Raw genomic sequence first — 22346 nt, 5'->3', positions numbered from 1 at the left:
TGAGAAATGACAGTATCTAAGAACAAAACTGTGGACTCACAACGTCTCAATATTGAGGAGCAACAACCGTTTGGGTAGCTTTGCTAGAAAAGAAAACATCCCATGGAGATTATACCTACATAGACTTCATGATACTAGTTAGCGTTTTAAAGCATTTGCCATGCTATCTCATTTAATTCTCACAATATATGAGGCAAGTACCAAAAGGTATCATCTCCCTTTTGCCGATGAAGAAACTAATTCCCAGGTCAGAGTTGAGACTCAGACTCTGATGTAACTCCAAATTCCAGTCTCATAATCATTACGGTACACAGCCAGAAGAGATGAATGAAACCCAATAAAGTTAAACCTTTGTCTTTTTAAGCCTTCATATTTCCAAACCTGAAGTTGGTAGTCTCTGATTTTGAAATTATTTTTGTCCTTCTTTTTTAAATGAATTCTCTGCTCTCCTTGGGTTCTGTTGAGGGAATAGAAAAAGTGGGGGAAAAAAGTGAAAAAGAAAGTTAGCAAAATGAGCTCTCCTTTCCAACCTTCCATTTCCTCAATCAAACTCAGGAAAACAAGAATTGGACTTCCCTGGTGGTGCAGTGGTTAAGAATCCGCCTGCCAATACAGGGGATAGGGGTTCGAGCCCTGGTACGGGAAGATCCCACATGCTGAGGAGCAACTAAGCCCGTGAGCCACAACTACTGAGCCTGCACTCTAGAGCCCATGTGCCACAACGACTGAAGCCTGCAAGCCTAGAGCCTATGCTTCACAATGAAAAGCCACCGATATGAGAAGCCCGCTCACTGCAACTAGAGAAAGCCCACGTGCAGCAACGGAGACCCAATGCAGCCAAAAATAAATAAATTTATTTTTTTAAAAAAAAGAAGAAAACAAAAATCAGGAATTCCCTGGTGGTCCAGTGATTAGGACTCTGCGCTTCCACTGCAGGGGGCACGGGTTTGATCCCTGGTTGGGGAACTAAGATCCCGCATACCACGTGGTGTGGCAAAAAAAAAAAAAAAAAGAATCAACTTTCAAGTTCAATTAGGTTTGTTAAGTCCAATTTAAGAGTGATGAACACTTGGTCTTTGGAAGAATTTAACACCACATTTTCCCGCTTAGCAACAGCAGGATTCCCTGGAGACTCACCATCAGCACCTTGGTGCATCTACCCGCTAACACTGAACTCTGCAGCCATTAAAGAGACTGGCACAGGTGGTGGCAGCAGCTGCCACCTAAATTCCAGAAATCAAATTCTAGGATACTGTTGAACATAATATTTGGTCCATTGAGTTTTAATTATTTTAAGGCTTCCCTATAGGCAGACAGAAGAGTTATGTGTGACAAACCTTAGGAAGTGTTACTGCAAGCTTTTAACCAAAATCCAGTAGAATTCTACGATTATTACCCATATACCAATATACGTTATACTGTTACACAAATCAGATTTAACAGGGATTGTGAGTCCTGCTCCCTCAGTATAACTTACTTACGTTTGTTTTGTTTTGAAAGTGCAATAAAATAGTAAGGATTGATTATAAATAGACTACATGTGTATAACTAAACTTTCATTAAGTTAAAATAACCATTAGAGGAAGGGGGAAGTGCTCTCTAATTATCATTAATACTAACAGTAATATAATACCTATGCTTGCATGGAGTTTTTCCATTTACAAAGAGTTTCAAATACAGTATCTCACTAGACATCTGCTACATTTGGACATCTTGAAATGTGTCACGTCCTTTGCCCTCTGACCCTCCTCTCCGGATTTTTCTCTGGGTTCTGTAATACTCCTCTCCTCTGCCCATCATTACCTATTGGTGCTCCCAGGATTCCATCCTCGATGCTGTTCTCACACTCAATCAGGGCCACCCCATTCACTTGCATGGTTTTCACTGCTCATTTCCATACTCACTATTCCCATTTCTTTATCTACAAGCCCATTTGGGCTCCTGAGCTCTGGACTCATATTTTCAACTACCTGCTGGGCATATGAACATGTGTTTGGATGTAACAGGTGCTTCAAACTCCTCAACAAGTCTCTAAAGATGGTTTTTATCTCCCACCATTTGCCCCCTTCCTCCCTGACTTCCACCCACCCCAGTCTGGTTCCTCCAGTATGCCAACCGCTGCCTAGCACCTTACATTTGCTCTTTGGTAAACTAAGTACTTAGAACACTTTCCTCCAGATATCCTGACAGCTCCTTCAGAACTCTGCTCTAATGTCACCCCTTTAGAGAGTCTTGACCATCCTGTCTAAAATAGCAGTCCCCCTTCACTCCCCTTCCCTTACTCTATTTTTCTTTATTGTACTTGTTACCACCTGATGTTATATATAACTTTGTTGATTGTCCATCTCCCCCACAGAATACAAGTTCAACAAGGGCAGAGTCTTTGCCTCATTCATTCCTATGCCAGGTACATTGTTGGTGCTCAACAAATTTTTGTTAAATGACTTAATTTCTATTCTTTATACCCACCCCAGATTCCTCCTCTTTGTGTGTTCTGGTTCCATCCATAGCATACTCGTCCATCCAACAAATTACTCACCTCAGGAATCTGGATATCATAGGTTCTGACTCCTTATAAGTCACTGGTAAAAACAGTTGATAGTATGCCTGGAGGCTAGGACGAGGAGTTGAACAAGAGTACAAATAAGGGACATCCCTGGTGGTACAGTGTTGAAGACTCCACGCTTCCAATGCAGGGGTGTAGGTTTGATCCCTGGTCTGGAAACTAACATCCCACATGCAGCATGGCCAAAAACAAAAGCAGATGAAAGCTTGCCCCCCTTCTTTTCCTGTTCTGGCTTTGTCCTATTCCAGGAGGGCCCTCAGGTCCACGTGTGGCTGCAGGTCCAATCTCTGTCCATCCTCCCAAACCAAGGGCTATGGGTACACACATGGAGATTGGTTTGCCCTCAAGAGAACAAACTTGGGGAAGAGGCTTGAAGTGGGCTGTCCGGGCAGAGAATTCCAAGGTCCTAGATAGTTGAGGTTTGTAATCTAGAAGGGGAGGGGGGAGAATGAGCTCTAGGTGGGCACATCCCCTTGGCCTAGTGGGGAAAGGTGCAACGTTAAAGTGCAGGGCTCAGGGAGATGGCCTTGTTGCTCTGGTATAATGGCAGTACTACCTGGGCTAAAATCCAAACTCCAATAGAGTGGACATAACCAAATGAGGGTGAAGTCTAGAAAGCATTCTTCTTCCCTCCCTTGCCTAAAAACCAAAGATTGAAGTCTTGTAACTCAAGAACTATCAGTATGGAGATTTAGAAAAGGAAATCTTGGGTAAAAATCCTATTAGAAAACAGGACTTCATCAAAATTTAAAACTTTGGTTCTTTGGGTTTTTCTTTTTTAATATAACTGTACTTATTTATTTATCTTTGGCTGTGTTGGGTCTTTGTTGCTGCGCATGGGCTTCCTCTAGTTGCGGGGAGTGGGGGCTACTCTTCGTTGTGGTGCGCAGGCTTCTCATTGCGGTGGCTTCTCTTGTTGCAGAGCATAGGCTCTAGGTGCACGGGCTTCAGTAGTTGTGGCACGTGGGCTCGGTAGTTGTGGCTCACAGGCTCTAGAGCTCAGGCTCCATAGTTGTGGCACATGGGCTTAGTTGCTCCGCAGCATGTGGGATCCTCCTGGATCAGGGCTCAAACCTGTGTCCCCTGCATTGGCAGGCAGATTCTGAACCACTGCGCCAAGAGGGAAGTCCCAAAACGTTGGTTCTTTGAAAGGCACTGTTAAGGGAATGGAAAGCCAAAGACTAGGAAAAATATTTGCAAATCATATCTGATAAAGGACTTCTAAGCAAAATAAATAAAGAACTCTCAAACAAAAGATCCAAAACTTTCATTAGATTCTCAAAGGAATCTGAATCCTCCTGAAAATATTAACAACTATTGGCTTATGTGCTCAGCTTGGAGAATTTCAGAGGTTGACCAACAGCCAAACCTGCAGCTGGGAACTTAGAATCCTGCCCAAGCTTCCTGTATTGAGAGCTTGCCTTGTAACATGTCACCAAAGTTGCCATGATGTCTAATCCTAGATAACACTCCAAAGATGACAATGAGTCAAGTACTGGAGCGTGAGGGGCCGGTGACTTTATCCCAGCTTTACCTTGGGAGGGGGTGTCTTAGTTGGGCCACATTGCCTTTAGGTGCCTTTTTTCTCTTGCGTTAGGCCTCACCAGATATGCAATGAGAGAATATCTACTGTTTCTACAGAATTTCTTTGACAAATAGCTTGTGCAGTGACAAATCAGAAATAAAGTCACCAGTCCTAATGAAGGGAATGAAGTTTATATATATTCTCCTCTCATTTATCCAAGAAATATTTGTTGCCTGCCTACTCTAAGTCAAATATTTTGCTAGGGGCTGAAGATACAATGATTAGCAAGACAGTGATTTCTTCAAGGATATCAAAGTCTAATGGAGGAGTTGAAAAAGTGAACAGGCAATTACAAAATGAATAAAGTGCTTTCAGTGGGATAATCCCAGGGAACACTGAACAGGAACACCTGATCCAGTCTCATGGGATCGGGAAAGGTTCCCTAGAACAAGTTAAGTATGAGACCTGAAGGATGAAGAGGAGTTGACCAGAAGAGTGGAGAGAAAGAGATGCAGCTTGAAGAGCGTTGCAAGTACAGGGAAAGTGCAGAGAACTGAAGCTGATGAGGGCAGCAGAGGCCAGATCTTGATGACCTACATCACACTGTATGCTGCTGGCAATGGAAAGCATGAAAAAGTTTTGCACAGAAGAGTGGCATGAAGGGATTTGCCCTTCAGAAAGATCATTCTAGCTGCAGCAAGGGAGAATAGATGGAAGGGGGTTGAAAATAGATGAGACTCATTAAGAGGTTGTTTCAGTAAGCAGGATGTGGCTTGGTGATGGTCTGAATAACTGCAGCTAATATTTTGAGCCCCATTATTTAATTTAATCTTTGCAACTCTGTGAGATGGATATAATTACCCCCATTTTACAGATGGGCAATCCAAGTAACAGAGAAGCTAAGTAACTTGCCCAAGGTCACAGGATAAGTAGTGGCAGTACATAGAGCAGGTAGACAGATTTGAGAACTACTTAGGAGGTGGTATGTCATAAGACTAATTATTGAAGACTAATTATTCAACTAATTTTCATTATTGATTTTGGGAAGATGGCTAAAGGAGAAGTTTTCAAGTATGATATGCAAGTTTCTAGCTTGGATGACTATGCCATGACTGAGTTAGGAAATAACATGAGAAGCAGATGAGGGGGGATGGTGATAGAACAAAGTGGTAAATTCAGTTTGGGGTCTGCCTGGGTAATTTCCAAGTGGAGACCTCTACAGGGCAGCCGCAGGGGCTGGTGTGAAATTCAAAGTGAGATTTTGATGTTATCAGCCTCAGTCTCTGCCAGAGGGAAAAAAAGCACCTTTGAAGAAGCTGAAAATGATACAAACTTCGAATGTGAAGCATTTAGGAAAACAGATAATACAATGGGATTCACCATGAAACCGTTTTAGGTCATTACAGGGTAATTTTCTTCTATTCATTTTACTCAACTGTTTTTTACTTTTTATTTTCTCCAGTCCTTTTCTCTCCACTAATTTTCTCCCCTTTGCCTATTCACATATCACAGTGTTCTCTGTCCTTAAATGAAAACCTTTTCCATTGCTTTATTTCCAGGACTTATTCCTTACTTCTTTTCATAAGTCTTATCTCTCATCTTCACAAAAAGTTTGAAATAATTTCAACTGGCTGCTTCTGATTCCTTATCTTCCATCTATTTCTTTTTACATCTTTATTGGAGTATAACTGCTTTACAATGTTTTATTTAAGATTTTTTTTTTGATGTGGACCATTTTTTAAAATCTTTATTGAATTTGTTACAATATTGCTCCTGTTTTATGTTTTGGTGTTTTGGCCGCGAGGCATGTAGGATCTTAGTTCCCCGACCAGGGCTCGGGCCCACACTCCCTGCATTGGAAGGCAAAGTCTTAACCACCTGACCACCAGGGAAGTCCCACACTAACAACTTTTTACCTTGAAGTCTCCTATAGATAAGCAGGTCCCAGTTGGCTACTCCATCACAGAGTTAGGTATCTAACCAATGCTTCAAAGAGGTGCATTTCTCCCAGGGCGTAGGAACTCCTTTTTCAGCATGAACACTAACCTTTGAAACACTAGGGAACCATTTAACAAATTATCATTTCAGTAGACTCAGCGGGGTCCTAATGGGCTGGAAGCACAGCCATAACAAAGGGCTAGCCTCCTAGAGAAAATTCAAAGAGGGAAATCTGCCCCTAGTATAATAATGGCGAAACATTAACAAGTTAAATGCCCTGATGGAGAGGTTCCAGGTGAATTTCTCCAGCATTTTCCTTAAACTTTCCTACCCAGAAATAAAAAATGCTGAACATGTTGAAAGGAGAAAAGGAGTTTTAAAAAATGTTTACAGGAGCTCCCTGGAGGTCCAGTGGTTAGGACTCCGCGCTTTCACTGCCAAGGGCACGGGCTCGATCCCTGGTCGGGGAACTAAGATCCCGCAAGCCATGCGGTGCAGCCAAAAAAAAAAAAAAAAAAAAAAAAAGGTTTGATAAAATCTCTTTCTTTTTCCAGTCTTGGCGATAGGGTTAATTAAAACTTTTCTTTCATATTTGTATTTTTCCCCGATTTAAAGCACTTCCACTCCCTACCTCTGCCTAGACTGGCCTTCCATTTAAAAAAATGTTTCGTAAGATAAAATTATGTGTAAGTAATTTGAAAATCGTAGCCACACCCTAGTAGAACATAACCACAACCTTAGGCAGACTGCACAATCATGTCATGAATATAGAGCCTTTGTTTCTAAGACGTATCTCTGTTCTAGGATCCTAATACTAATTTAACAGAAATTGTTTTACTATCCTTAACAGATACTCAAAAATATCTCCTTAAAGCAATATGGCCTCCTCTCATTTTTCCATTAGGATTTTTGTTTGTTTGTTTCTGTTTCCCTTCTCCAAAGCTAATGAGTTACCCATAACAAATATTTCCATGTTGCTTTGCCACCAGCCTAATCTTCATAGGGAACTGTCCAGGTTTTTGCACTTGCCAAATTTTGGCAATATCCAGAGGGCTCACCAATATGTGAAGACACGGTATTCCCAAATTCCCACAAGAACATCTGTACAAATGCATCAATATAGAAACAATTGTGCCCAGTTTTAATAAATCTGATGAAAAGCCGTTTTATGAATTGGTGCTGGATTACTAAAATAATTCTCAGCTTTTTGATTTTAAAAATTATACTTTTAATTACAGGATATTGTTAGAATAATACAGATATAGATAGACACAAGATAACTGTGACCAATACCATAAGGAAAACTGCTGTACATACTTACTTGTTCACTCACTCTCCACAACCATAGAAAACAGGCACAATGTGTTCAGGGTGTGTGCAGAAGCAGCCAGAGACTTGGGAGCAGAAGGCATGCAAAAAGCTTTAGCAAAGAGAGACTGAGGCATAACTTTACACAGGGTTCAACACAGCAAATGGGCAACAATTGGCAGGAAGAGAGGAGACAGAGCTGGTCCGGCCCTTGCCCTTTTAACTTCCCAACTGAAGTGTACATGTCTGGAGAGATGGCTGGGGCACTCAGAAGCCAAAAGCAGCAGAAAGAACAGCTTGGGGGTGGGGCAGGGGAGTAGGGAAGGAAAAGGGGGTGAAATAGGTCATGGAGATGCTGTCTTCTTCTGCAGCCACTCCGAAGCTGATGCCCCTAGTGGCTCACAGAAACAACAGGAGAACTTTGATATTCATTAAAACCACCAGCAACACTGATACGGGAAAAAGACATTTGAGTTTAGTCATCAAGAACATGTAAGTCATTCAACAATTAAAATATGAATATCCAAAGTCAGCTAAATTTTGTATAGAACAAAAAACATGCTCCCTGCCCAAGTTTGTATTCAAATAAGAGTGACAACATAAAGACACCTACTTGGTGGAGTGGTTTTTCATTGTTACTTTTGAGGTTGTGTCATTTGCAAGGGATGCAGACCCACGTGGTTGTGGGTCATAATAAATACATAATACACTACCCAAGGGAGACCACTGGCTCCTTTAACGCCAAGTCCCAAAGAGCTATGGCAAAAGATTTTCAAATGTTACAACACTCACAATACAGTAGAAAAAACGTGGGGCAGGCTCAAAAAATATATATTCCTCACTCTAGTCCCATCTCCTGGGCATCAGTTCCCTCCCACTCCCACCCCCAAATGCTTGGATAAGCATCAACATTTGGGATATTTCTTAGTTCCTATTTGGGCTGAGATAAGAACTGACAGTACTGGGCTTAAATTGGGTCAACTCTTACATTAACCACTTAAATCTGTAGGCTGGGAGAATGGAAATACATTCCTATCTAGTTTTATTAATTCCCTGTGACTAGGCCAAAGAGAAGATAATTCAGTCTGAGAACAGGACAATCAACCTATTTGTCTGGTAATAATCTCCAACTGACCGATACATATAAACAAGTGCTTCGTTCTGTACAAAGACAGATCTTACAGGAGAGTACACATTACAGCACTAGTGTTTCAATTTTCTTTCATAAAGAATGAAAAAAAGGACATTTCTCACATTGGAGTTATGTCTGTAGTTCTGTCACATGATCAATATCACCCAAGAACATGCTAATTCAGTGTGAATTCAGTTTCTATTGGAAAAACAATAAGAATACACATTTTACATGTACATACACATGCCCTTATGCAAGCTACGATAAACACTGGGATGTGGCCCTTATCAAATCCTAGAGTTAGCAGTACAGGGAGAATTGATTTTAAAGGGTAGAGGGGAAAGAACAGAGAAATGACCTGCATTCCTTGGGAAGGGACTCTGTGTTTCCTTCCCTGAAGTGATCAATTCCACTTGCTCCTTACACTTCACCATCACTTATGGTCCTATCTTTCCTTGAAGATATTTTCCCTACAATATTCCCTACAGTGATCCCCAAAGAAAATTAATAAATTCTGATTAATAGCAATAACAGTGGGCATCTCTTGCTAAAGTCACCACTGTTGATGAGTCCTTGGTCCCCAAACCTGCATCTCATTTTTCCTTTTAATCTGTATCTTCATGAAAGCTTTAAAAAAGTTAATTAGAAACAATGAGGCAAAAAGTTATGATCATTGCCTTCATCATGCAGAATCCTGCTCTTAGGAAGACAGAAAGATACAAATGCATGAGCAACTCAAGGAGAAAGCCCTTTGAAGGGAAGATGTGTGTGCCCAGCTACCATGGTGAGTGAATAGGTGTGGCAATTCAAGCAAAGTCTCTGGTTGTCTTTTACCAAAGTAGCTGTGACCACCCTATCACAGGTCAATATTTCCCCTAGCATAGTTCTTTGGGCCAAGGATGGGAGAAATTACTTTTAAAGATTTACTCCATTCCAGGCCTGAGCATTTATCAGCATTTAGCACCTGGTCTTCAGATTTCCAGTTACTTGTGGGGCTGATTTTGATGAAGTAATTCATTAATATTGGGTGAATAAAAATCACTATTTTGGAGGAAGGAATACCATTCCCAAAGCCATTGATCAGAATTTCAAGTGGCTTGTCTTCTTCGATGTTCTAAACTGTGGTCCACAACAAGGAAATTCAGTACAGTAAAAGCAGCTCAGTCTTGAGAGAGCTCTTTGATATCAAATAAAATTGTACCTTCAAATGAATCATTTCTCAGTCGTAATTACAGGACTTAGTCAGTGTGAACTCTCTTATGTTTAATGAGAGCTGAGCTCCGGCTGAAACTCTTCTCACATTCGGTACATTCATAAGGCTTCTCTCCCGTATGAACTCTTTGATGTGTGATGAGGTTGGAGCTCTGGGTGAAACCTTTTCCACACTGCACACACTCATAGGGTTTCTCTCCTGTGTGGGTTCTCTGGTGTTTAATTAGGTCTGACCTTTCACCAAAGCTTCTCCAACACTCGTTGCACTCATAGGGCTTCTCTCCAGTGTGAATTTTCTGGTGTGTGATAAGATGAGAGCTCCGGCTGAAGCTTTTCCCACAGGCATTACATTCATATGGCTTTTCCCCAGTATGGGTTCTCTGGTGCTGAACCAAGTGTGAGATGCGGCTGAAATTCTCCCCACATTCATTACAGTGGTACGGCTTTTCCCCTGTGTGGGCTCTGCGATGGCGCACAAGGTCGGAGTTCTGACTGAAATTCTTCCCACACTCATCACACTTGTAGGGCCTTTCCCCCGTGTGGACACGATAGTGTTTGATCAGATCAGATCTCTCACTGAAGCCTCTCCCACATTCGTTACATTCGTAAGGCTTCTCACCTGTGTGGGTCCTCTGGTGCTGAGCTAGGTGAGAGCTCCGGCTGAAGCTTTTCCCACACTCCTCACACTCATAGGGTTTTTCCCCACTGTGGGTCCTTTGGTGCTGGATTAGGTGAGAGAGCCGGCAGAAACTTTTTCCACACTCGTTACATTTGTGGGGCTTTTCTCCAGTGTGGATTGTCTGATGCTGAATGAGGTGAGAGCTTCTTCCAAAACTTTTCCCGCACTCATTACAGTCATAGGGCCTCTCTCCAGTGTGTGTTCTTTGATGCTGAATAAGGTGGGAACTCCGACTGAAGCCCTTTCCACATTCATAACACTTATAGGGTCTGTCACCGGTGTGGGTTTTCTGATGTCGATTAAGGTCTGAGATCTGACCAAAGGCCTTTCCACAATGAGAACATATATGATATCGGATGCTTGTATGGACTTCTTTGTGGACAAGCAGATCGGTGACTTGTTGGAGAGGATAGCTTACCCACTCTTCTGCTGTTAGATCTCCCCATTGTCTTTCTGATCTATCCCTGTTTTCAAAGGCCTCTTCACTTTCAGGACTGTCCTCAGTATTACCAACAGGTCTTTCAGATGCAGTCCCAAATTCCACATCTTCACTAATCTCTTGCTTTGGATTCACCTCGTTTTCACTTCTGATTTCAAAATCTGTAATAAAAGGTGAAGAATAATACTGGTAAACACACACAAAAATTATCTACTGTGTGCTGGGCACTGTGCTAAGTTCTTTTTTTTTTTTCTTTTTTATTAATTAGTTAATTTATTTTGGGCTGTGTTGGGTCTTCGTTTCTGTGCGAGGGCTTTCTCTAGTTGTGGCAAGCGGGGGCCACTCTTCATCGCGATGTGCGGGCCTCACTATCGCAGCCTCTCTTGTTGCAGAGCACAGGCTCCACACGCGCAGGCTCAGTAGTTGTGGCTCATGGGCCTAGTTGCTCCGCAGCATGTGGGATCTTCCCAGACCAGGGCACGAACCCGTGTCCCCTGCATTAGCAGGCAGATTCTCAACCACTGTGCCACCAGGGAAGCCCCATGTTTTAAGTTCTTTATGTGAATTACTTCAGCTGCCCTGAGAGCCAGGCATTATGATGATTTCTACTTTATGAATGAGAGATTCAAGGCCCACAGAAGTGACTCGCAAAAGGTCATACAGTAGTAAATGGTGAAACTAAGATTCAAATCCAGTTCTGTCTGATAAAAGTTCATGCTCTGTATCACTACAGTTAATAGTTCCTTATGAATATTGTATATGTTCCTGGTGTTTCAAAAGAAGAAAACCATAAACAGAAAATATAAAAGACTCTAAATTAGAATTTCTAAAAGCCAAGAGCCTAGATATTTTATATGTGAATGAATGTGTGTGTATGTGTATGTTCTTGTCAAGCCTTCTTCATTACCATTATATAATATTTACTAAGAACCTACTGGGTTAGCATGGAGAAAAACAAATTTTTATCAATCTATATCAAGTCTCGGTTGACAAGAAAAATGACTGCCAAATGTTACTTGCTACTTTTCAGTGGCTGTTTTTTTTTTTTGGCCGCGCTATGTGGCTTGCGGGGAACTCCACCAGGGATAAAACCCAGGCCCAGCGCAGTGAAAGTGCAGAGTCCTAACCACGGGACCGCCAGGGAATTCCCTCAGTGGCCTTTTAATGAAAATAGAGGTGGGAAGGTTGGAGAAGGCAAAAGAGATGCCTGGCTCAGAATATTCTTGGCATTGAGTAGGTAAAGACTTTAAATGAAAATCAAAATATACAAAGTCACTGTCTACAAGAAACTTTCTACCAGACACTGCTTTTTCGAAGTTGTGTTTCTTGGTACACTCTTCAGAAAGAGATTACTAGGTATGCTGGGAGAAAAGGGTCCAGGGATAAATTAGTTTGGTAAATGGTGCATACAACATCATCTTCTTAGAAATTAAAAATGCCTGATATCACATTAAAGGTTCTGAAGAGTCTTGAGGTAAAGAAGCCTTGTAAACATTATCTAACCCACTCCCAAACTTATATGGGCAAGAAATATATATATATATATATATTTTTGTGCTTCCATGCTTCCATCCTTCCAAAATGTGCTCCTTGGGCTGGACCACTGACACATAAATTCACATTTCTTTAAGATTCTCATTTCTTGCTTTTGTTGGATTGAGTGGAATATCTGGGTTACTGACTACAATAGATCTGGGTAGATAACTTCACTTCTGGCTGCATTTTGAAAGGAAGGATCCAAGAAAGTTGGGACATCAGAGAGAGCCCAATTTAAAAAGGAAACCCTCCACAGTTTGCCTTTTGTTTGTTAAAAGCTATAGGAATAAAGATTTCATAAAAAGGAATAATCCTAATGAATGGCAGATGACCTAGTCAACCATACATGATTGCTAACTTCTGTCAAGTCCTAACAGGAGACAAAGTGAGTCAAAAGACTTTCAGCTCAAGAATACACTGTTTATTCTAGTTACACCCAGACCAAAGGATATCTAAGAGAAAAGACAGGTTTGCAGACCACCAAAAAAATTAGCTTCCCTCTCTAATAGAATTTGTGATCTCATTTAGTTCAGGATTCTTCTGGAACAGCATCATCTGACACACTCAAAATCTATGATCAACTCTGAAATGTCTCTAGACAAGTACCTGCTCTGGATAAATAAAGGACCTGAGTCAAAGCTACAGCTCTGAAGCCAAAGCAAACACAAAAAGGTGGCTTTTGCCTTCCCATGAACCTGGGTCAGAACCCCTTTATCTTCTAGTAAAAGCACCATTTACAGGGGCATTTATATCCTGGCAAGCACCATTATGTCAGACCTGTTTGGTCAGTGATCTGTACAGACAGGCTGGAGAATGGCAAATGACTCAGGGCGCAAGAAATCTGAGTGTTTCTAAAATGTGCAGGAACGATCTTTCATTTTAGACCATATGACCTTGATATTCCCGCATTCAAAGATCTGCCTGAGGACTCAACTCAAGCCAAAATCCAATTAAGAGCTTTAAGAATCAACTAACTAGGTTGTGTTGACAGAGCTAAGGCATTTTTGACAGTCTCAAAAACGTGGGGTGGAGAAAGATAGAGAATACTTACCTAATGAGACAACATTTCCATAATTCTCCTGCATAACATCCCTGTAAAGGTCCCTTTGTGTAGGGTCCAGAGGTCTCCATTCTTCCCGGGTGAGATACATGGCCATATCTTCAAATGTCACAGGTGCCTGAAATCACATATCGCTTCCTCAATACTTGGTATCTAGGAGGTTAGTACCAGTTTTTCTTCTCGAAATTAGAGACATGGCTAGAATTGTTGAGGAGGCAAAAGGTATTAGGTCTGATATGTAGAGTCCAAAGGAGAAATAAACAAGCAACAAAGAGATGTGGTAAAGGAGAGAGCAATTTATGAGCTGATTGCTTTGGTCCCACGGCCAGATATCCCTGCCCCACTCCGAACCTTACCCTCTAGCAGTACTTTTCTCAGAATACAACTAGCACTTACATCATTCCATACCTTTACCCACAATGTTCCTATTTTCTTGGAATATCTTTCTCAGGGTAGTGAAATCCTACTGTTCCTTAAGGCCCTGTTCCAGCACCGACTGTTCTTCAATGCGCCCCATCTCGCTGCTCTGCTCCACTCCTCCCTCCCTCCCACACCTCAGACAGAATTAATACTCCCACTTCTTGGTCCCCACAGCATGTTGCTCCTACAGAAAATAGTGCTCTTATCATGTAGTTTCACGGTTAACCGGATGCATCTGTCTTCCTACTGATTGTGAGCAGGCAGGGAGGGCATGCCTCATGCATCTTTTGTCTCCCCAGTATTTAAAGGCAAACAGCAGGTGTTCACTAAATGCTTGTTTGTGGCTATACTGTTCTGATACTGGGTCTCTGGAGGCAGAATACCGAAGCAAGCGAATTACTAATCTCAGGGAATTTCCCACAGAGATTCGCGGAGCAAAGAAACGCAGGAACGAGGTGGGTAAGCACAGGTAGGGTCCGAGAAGCCACCCCCGGCTTACCTGGGACCCAGCCATGAGCAGGGTGGCTGCCATCTCGGGCTCAAGGATTCGCCTCCCAGGAGAGAGAGAGCAGGAAAAGCAGCTAGCAGACAGCGCTAAAGGAGGCGAAAAGCAGGGCGTGAGGCACAGAAACAGGCCCTGCCCACTCCCCGGGTCTGGAGTCCTGGCCGCCAGGCGACTGGGGAGGGCCCTGAATCCGGGCCGGGTCACTCTCCTCCCTGACCCTCGAGCGCGACCCGCCCTCCGTGTCTCCGCCACCAAGGGGTGGAGGCTCCCGGAATTACTAAGACAGCCCCCTGACTCGGTCCCTCCCGGGCCGGGGGTCAAGCCGAGGCTGTCTCAAGGAGGAGGCTCTCAGCCCAGCCCACAGAACGCCTCTGCTCTTCCATGTCGAGGCTGGGCCCTTTCCGGCAGCTGCCTCAGCCAATCAGCGAGCGAAGCGAATACGAGGCCCGCCTCTTGTAGCACGGCCGAGCACCTTTATCACGCCTGAGCCCGCCCCCGTGGCCTGTCGGGAGTTGGAGTTCCATTCGGGCGTACAAAGGCCAGTCAGAGGCCAAAAGCCACGGAGGGAAAAGAACAAAAGGGTGAAGAAAAAAGCGCGTCCTCCTAGCCAGGGCGGAGTATCTTCCGCTCTCCTCTCTTGGAGACCACAGCCGGCTTAAGCCAGGGAGGTTGCCTTGCTTCTCTTCACGTCCCTACAAGCTTATCTTGAGTCGGATCTTAACTGCGACGTCGAGCCTAATTTAGGCGCTGGCCTGTGTTGAGTTCAGCTGGGATTAGCTCTCACTTGACATCCTAGGCCTGAGAGGAAAGCAGCAGCCGCCCACTCCCCAGGGGAGACTCAGCGGCCGCGCTGGAACTTTGAGCTCCACCCACGCACTACATCACCCAGCAGCGACTGCGGCATTCTCACACTGCTACGCAGACTACAACTCCTAGGGGACAACGCGCCGCCCGTCTGCCAGCAAGTGTGGTCCGCGGCTGGGCCAGGCTTGTGTCCCGGCTCCATCGCTGTTAACCCTGTGGGGGCGTCCTTCTAAAGAGGGCGCTCCTTGAGGGGCAGGCTGAGTTGCGCCTAGCGGAGGGGACGCAAAAGCCGGAGGGAAATCAGAAGCGAGGGTGGGGTATAGGGGCGCGTAAGGTGGAGCGAGCCAGACCCCAGGGTTGGGAAGGACCGTCCTTATCATCCCTAAGGGCTTGCCTGCTATAAGGGTTCCTGGCGGCTTCCCGCATCGATGGGATCGTGGGCCTCTAATGGCCCACGCCCGGCGGACCCTTAGGTTGTTAGCAGTCCCTGACCAACTGAAGGTGGGAAGCCGAAAACCCGAACTGGGAACGAACAGACCTACCTCCTGGCCCGCAAAAGATCCGCTAGGTCGCCGGCTCCAAGATCCAAGAGGCCTCAAACAGATTTCAAATCCTCAGGCAGAGTTCTCTGAGACTACAGACGTTCGGAAAGATTCTGGGGGTCACTGGCAGATCCTGTCTATCTTCAGATCTGGAGGTAGATCTCGAATCCGTAGACGTGCAGGCAAAGCCCAGAGATCGTAGGCGGATCCCAAAGACTCACAGATTCCCGAGACCTCAGACTCTCAGACAGCTCAGAGAAACCACAGGCTCATAGGCAGATTCCTGAGACCACAGCAGCTAGCCAAGAAACACCACCAGCAGCTAAGCTACATTCAACTGGAGTTCTTCCGAACGGAAGGACTTGCAGCCTTCCCTTTCCCCAGCCAGGATGAGAAAATTAGACAATGGAAGCCGAGCACTAGGGAAAGCAGGCATTCTGCGTGGGGAAGAGCTCTGAGCTCGCTGTAGCCTTGGAGAGGGAAGTGATGGAAAAAGAATATAGCAGCTTATTAGGGACTCCCACCCTCTTCGAGTTATAAATATCCCCAGAACCTTGGCTACGTGCCCAGAAGCCTGTTGTCTCTAACTGTACAGGAGACTTCTCTGCCTGGGCTGGGAAAGGGGCTTTTCTTTTGTTTTGCAGATATGTCCACCCACTAAGTGACTTGAATTTTTTTCTTCAAACGTGACTCTAGGCTATGCTTTTATTAGTGAGTGTCCTGTTCCCAGTGCCCAGTTATTTATGGTTAAATTACTCAAGTGTCTAAAAAGAACTAAGACCCTACCCAGCCATGAGGCAGACTCTCCCACGCCCGCTCCTCTTCTCACTCCCAACTGTGAGGCAAGGGATTTTTTTAGATACCACAGAATTGTACCATCCTACCCCATCTAAAATTAATATGGGAACCACAAGAAGTAGAATCGCAGAGGGTCCCCAAGAGGCAGTGTCCTGAGTGGGAAGTGTGTGGGCACCAAGGTCAGACAGACCTGGGTTGGAATCCAGGCTGTGTATCCCTTGGAAAGACATTTAATCTCTCCAGGCCTATTTCCCTTTCTGTGAAATTGGGTAATCATACCTAAGGTGGTGGTGAGCAGTAAGTGAGATGACTTAAAGCATTCGACACAGAGTGAGCACTCAGATGATAGTTGGTATTATTATTAATCCTGCCTTTGGTAGCAGGAGAGACTTTCAGAAAGGCCTGTGGATATTTTCACCGGCTCAGAACATCTGGGCAGTCAGAGTTGCTGGATAGCTTTGAGGATCTGCTGATGACTGTATTATCCATAGTGTTTCTGCTGAAAATCCAGAGGGAACTGGAAGTTGAGCCAGTTAGTTGGGTTCAAGAGAACTGGCGTATTGAGCCGAGTAGAGCAGAGGTATTTGGGGCTGCCAAGAACCCAGCAAGGTGAGGCCTTGCACTCCCAGGGAAACCTCTGGGACAAGGAAGAGGGAGATCGGTTCAGACTTTGGCCAAGTAATTGCAGGTTTCTAACTGGGCCGAAGGTGAGGTGAGTGCCTGAGCCCCTCAGCTCAGTGGGGCTCCCTTTTCATCCCTTCTCTGACAGATTGCTTTGTAAACTTTCTTAGGCCTTTTCTTTCCCCTTGTTCCAGAGCTTTAAGTCCTTCTTTGTCCTCTCGCCGTTCCTTTTATTCCTCAGGCCTGCCTGGGGGCAGGACGACTCTCCAAACCCAGCTTGGCTGCTTGCCTCCTTCTGTGAGTAAGTGCTTTTCTCTTTCTTCACCTGGGACCCTCCAGAGGCTAGAGGAGAAGAGGGGCGGAGAGCGGATGGAAAGCATGAGTGCATTTGGTGCCCCTGGGTGGGGGTGGCCCCTGAGTGGGGAAGAGAGGGAGGAAAGACAGTGGGTGAGGGGTTTCCTGTTGCAGCCTTCAGCTGGACTCTGAGAGTTGGGGGTCACTGGAGGAGGAGGTGGCTTCCTGCCCCATTGTTCACGACTTCATTGTTTCCCAGGAATACTTATTGTGTGTGGGTTTTCAATAACCAACTTGGAAAGCTGTGTTTGTTACCATTATTCAGCAAACAATGCGCACCTACTGTGTGTAGAGGCAGCAGCACAGCCTACCACTGGGGAAAGGGGCCAGGAGTACCGTTTCATCAGGGTCTCCAATTTAGGCTTTTGACATTATCTCCGAATGGGGTTTTACGTTATGTCAGATCCACTGACCAATTTGATCAAAGAGCCTCCTTGTATATCCTGAAGCTTTTTTCTTATTAACAGACCACTGTGCCTGGGGAGCACTATAAATTATTATATTTTAATAAATCCTATAATTATCTTGTGAGCAGCACAGTTATAACTTTTTGTATTGGAAGCATTCATTTGCTAGACATTGAAAAATATGCCTCAATATTTGAGATCTTGTTTTGTTATCTCTTCATTTTCAAATATACCAGGAACACTGAAAAAGAAAAATCAGGGCTTCTCTTTACCCCTGCTCAGAGCAGAGATGAAGCCTCATCTCAGCACAAGGAGCTGGGGACGTGGGGGACACCCTGACTTAAAAACAGTTATTGCAGTCCTACTTCTAGAGCATTTGGAGGAGCTAGCTAGTGGGCTTCGAGGAGGGGCAGGCTCACAGCTGCGGGGGCGGGTAGGGGAGGAGTCTTCACAGAGGAGGTAACTTCGGAGCTCGCTTGCAAAGACTGTAGGAGTCTTGGAGGTGGAGAACGAGGCGAGGGAAAGCATTCCAGGCTTCGAGAACAGCATGTGCAAAGTCACGGAGGCGTGAAAGGACAGAGCGTGTTCCAGAATGGTCAGGATTGGGTATGGTTAGAGGGAAGAGTATGGGGGTGGAGAGGCAGGGGGAGGAAGCAGAGCAGGGACAGTCTCTTATGTCCCTTTGCCTGCCTGCCTGTTTGTCTCTGGCTGTGGATCAGCAATGCTGGTGATGAAGTGCAGATTGGGGGGTGGCCTGGGGTGAGAAGAGCAGATTGACTCTGCAGGAGGAGAGGGGAGTGGCCAGGATTGGGAAGCTCTTTATGACCTCATGCATTTCAGCTGGTTTTCTCCTTAGAGAGTCAACATTTTCAAATAATGTAAACAATTGCATTAAAAATGCAAAACAAACTTATTTAGTATTGTTTAACCTATTTAAAGGCATCAAATAGGCCTATATTCACTGAACATATTTACTGTCTCTGTCCTGTACCGGCACTGTGCTGGGAGTTAGGATACTGCCCCCTCACAGTGACTACAGGGCTGCTGTGAGGATTAAATGTGAGAATGGCTGCAAAACGTAAAATGCACGGGCACAGAGGAGGGCCTTGTCACACAGTGGCCATCATGGTTGTAGGAGAGGTAAAACGCATCACAGATGATTTTTCACCTCCCATCTGTAAGGTGAAATCATGTTTCAAAGTGCATGAACGGAGGCCCAGGTTCAAGTCCAGATTCTGTCTCATAGAAGCAAATTACTCTCTGAGCCTCCGTTGTTTTGGTTTGTAAAAAGAATATAATAATACAGTTCATAGAGACAGAAAGTAAAATAGTGCTTGCCAGGGGCGGGGGAAGGGGGAAATGGGGAATTGTTTAATAGGAATAGAAGTTCAGGGTTTTTTAAAAAATATTTATTTTATTTACTTATTTATTTGGTTACATTTTGTTTATTTATTTGGTTGTGCTGGGTCTTAGTTGCAGCAGGTGGGCTCCTTAGTTCTGGCTCGCCGGCTCCTTAGTTGTGGCATGGGAACTGTTAGTTGCGGCATGCACGTGGGACCTAGTTCCCTGACCAGGGATCGAACCTGGGCCCCCTGCATTGGGAACGTGGAGTGTTAACCATTGCTCCACCAGGGAAGCCCCAGAAGTTCAGTTTTGCGAAATGAAAAGAGCTCCTGGAGATTGGTTGCACAACAATGTGAATGTACTTAACACTACTGGACTTTATGTACACTTAAAAATGGTTAAGATGGTAAATTTTTTGTTATGTATATTTTCTCACAATTTAAAATTTTTATTTTATTTTTTTAAATAAATTTATTTTATTTATTTTTGGCTGTATTGGGTCTTCGTTGCTGCGTGCAGACTTTCTCTAGCTGCGGTGAGCGGGAGCTACTCTTCGTTGCAGTGCGTGGGCTTCTCATTGCGGTGGCTTTTCTTGTTGTGGAGCACGGGCTCTAGGCACATGGGCTTCAGTAGTTGCATCACATGGGCTCAGTAGTTGTGGCTCACGGGCTCTAGAGTGCAGGCTCAGTAGTTGTGGCGCACGGGCTTAGTTGCTCCGTGGCGTGTGGGATCTTCCCGGACCAGGGCTTGAACCCGTGTCCCCTGCATTGGCAGGCGGATTCTTAACCACTGCACCACCAGGGAAGCCCTCCCACAATTTTTTTTTGCACACAAGTTCATTTAATCTAAAACTCACCAGTTCTCAACCCACAAATTTTTTTAAAAAGAACCTAGTTCAGGGGGTCTGAGGATTAGTTGAGACAATATAAAGTACCCCTATACTCATAACAATAGCTAATGTTCACTAGTCAGGTACTTTGTGTCAGGTATGATTCTAATGAATCCTCACAACAGCCCTATGAGCTATGTGCTATTATTACCATCATTTTACAGATGAAAGACGAAGGCATGAATTTACATAATGTGCCCAAGATACCCAGCTAGTAAATGCTCAAAAATTAATAGATATTATTTTTTTAATTAATATTTTGGCTGTGCTGCGCCAGGTCTTCGTTGCAGCACGTGGGATCTTCACTGCAGCTTATGGGATCTTTAGTTGCGGCATGCGGACTCTTAGTTGCAACATCCATGTGGGATCTAGCTCCCCGACCAGGGATCGAACCCAGGCCCCCTGCATTGGGAGTGTGGAGTCTTACCCACTGGACCACCAGGGAAGTCCCCTTAATAGATATTATTGACACTGTCATAGAAAGGAATTATTATCATTATCATGGTAGAATGCACTGTAATTATTGGCGTTTCACAGTGCTGTGGGAGTTCTGAGGAACCATCTCTTGTGGCCAGGGTTATCAGAGAAGACTTCGTAGAAGACGTGTATCTGAGGTGAGCCTTGAAGAATGGGTAAGATTTGGACTTGGGTGGAGGAGGGGGAATCGGAATAGGCAGTCACAGTTGGTAAGGTCCATCAGGTTTTCAAGAACAGGACAAATACCTCCCTTAGGCTGGAGCATGAGGGGCAGCAGGGGTGGAAGATAAATCACTAAAGACAGGCAGATGGAAGGGAACTTTGAAAGTCAGACCAGGTATAGCTGGTGAAAATCCACTGAAAATGATTGGGGGAATGATGCTCAGAGCCGTGCATGGCTCATGCAGGTAAGGTAGGGACTGTTTTCTGTTTGCTTGTTTATTTGTTTTTGTTTTTTTGGCTGCACCACGTGGCATGTGGTTTCTTAGTTCCGAGACCAGGGATGGAACCTGCGCCCCCTGCATTGGAAGCGTGGAGTCTTAACCACTGGACTGCCAGGGAAGTCCCGGTAGGGAGTGTTTTGAGTTGGGAGACCAGTAGAAGGCCTTGGCATCAGTTGGAGAAAAAAGAAGACCTGAGAGAAAATGTTGATGGTGATGGCAATGGAGAGAAGGATTGGGTAAGGGAGAGACTATAAAATGATAAAATGAAGAGGGCAAGGGAAAAGGCTCAAAGATGGTTCTAAGTAATGAACTAGTTGACAAATAGAAAAGACAGAAGAGGGGATTTAAGAAAGAGAAGACGTGAATTCAGTTTGTGATTAATTGTATTGAGAGGGCCAGTGGGGTACTTGGAGTAGATATCCAGATAGGCACTTGGTGACTGAAGTCTCAAGCTCAAAAAAATAAAAAACCTCAGAGCTAAAGACAGAAATTTGGTAGTCTGGATGAGACTACTAAGAAAGACTTCTCTGTAGTATTTCAGGTTTCTGTAACATTTGAAATCCTCTTTTAAACTGGTCATAGGATCTTTTTTTTTTCTTTACATCTTTATTGGAGTATAATTGCTTTACAATGGTGTGTTAGTTTCTGCTTTATAACAAAGTGAATCAGTTATACATATACATGGTCATAGGATCTTGACTCTGGTTTTCAAGGTCATTTGGCCCTAACATTCCTGGTGAGACCTTCTTTCCTCCATCCCAACCACGTTGCTTCTCTGTTTCACCTAATGTCGTCTTTTTCCTCCTGTAAGGTAGCAGCAATCTCCCTCCCCCTAGGAAGCCTTTCAGGGAGGTAGAGTTAACACTAACTCCCTTGAAGCTCGCACCCTCTTCATCTTTTTTTTTTTTTTTCCTCTTCATCTTTGATATTAGGGAGGCGATGGGGTTAAACCATGTATTCTGGCCAACAGCATATGCAAAGCCTGTGTGACGAGGAGGAACACAGCACGGCCAGTGTGGCTGGAGCACAAAGTGTCGGGGAGAGGCAGAGGCCAGCCCTGCAGGGCCTTATAGGCCCTGCCAAGAGCAGCGGGAAAAAATGGAAGGTTGCAAATGGGGGTGGTGGAGTGGTGGGGCAGGGGCTGTAACATGGTCAGACTTGCAATTTTGAAAAGCCTATTCTGGTCAGCGCAGTGGAGAGCATGAACTGGAGGGGGTCCTGGGTGGACACAGGAAGACCAGTGGGGAGGGTATTGACGCCTGCTGATGAACACAGTCTGAGGCCTATTCATGCTTTTCTGTGTCCTTTTGCGAATGTAGATGTGTACTGTATAGATGTGCGAACTGG

The 22346-nt window shown here is 44.5% G+C and overlaps 1 protein-coding gene and 1 long non-coding RNA gene across 5 annotated transcripts; one reads left to right on the top strand and one right to left on the bottom strand.

Moving 5' to 3' along the window:
• Positions 1-7233: 7233 nt before the first annotated feature.
• On the bottom strand, positions 7234-15807 carry ZNF436 (zinc finger protein 436). 4 transcript variants are annotated; one of them, XM_033416301.2, is made up of 4 exons: positions 15667-15807; positions 14315-14409; positions 13387-13513; positions 7234-10960 (listed from the first exon to the last, which is right to left on the bottom strand). In XM_033416301.2, exons 2-4 carry the CDS (start codon positions 14345-14347, stop codon positions 9708-9710), a joined length of 1413 nt encoding a protein of 470 aa, XP_033272192.1. In that variant the 5' UTR covers positions 14348-14409; positions 15667-15807; the 3' UTR covers positions 7234-9707. The 4 variants fall into 4 exon arrangements, with proteins under 4 accessions (XP_033272192.1, XP_049552760.1, XP_033272194.1 ...); XM_049696803.1 differs by lacking the exon at positions 15667-15807 and adding an exon at positions 14793-15153; XM_033416303.2 differs by lacking the exon at positions 14315-14409 and having other exon boundaries at positions 15667-15803.
• On the top strand, positions 15701-22050 carry LOC125960988 (uncharacterized). Its single transcript, XR_007471256.1, has 3 exons — positions 15701-15821; positions 17280-17386; positions 20617-22050. It is a non-coding gene; the product is annotated as an uncharacterized LOC125960988 (long non-coding RNA).
• Positions 22051-22346: the final 296 nt, after the last annotated feature.

Source organism: Orcinus orca, chromosome 1 (assembly GCF_937001465.1).
Source record: "Orcinus orca chromosome 1, mOrcOrc1.1, whole genome shotgun sequence".
Lineage (NCBI taxonomy): Eukaryota > Metazoa > Chordata > Mammalia > Artiodactyla > Delphinidae > Orcinus > Orcinus orca.
Note: the sequence above shows the minus strand (reverse complement) of the source record. Positions and strands in the feature narration are given on the sequence as shown.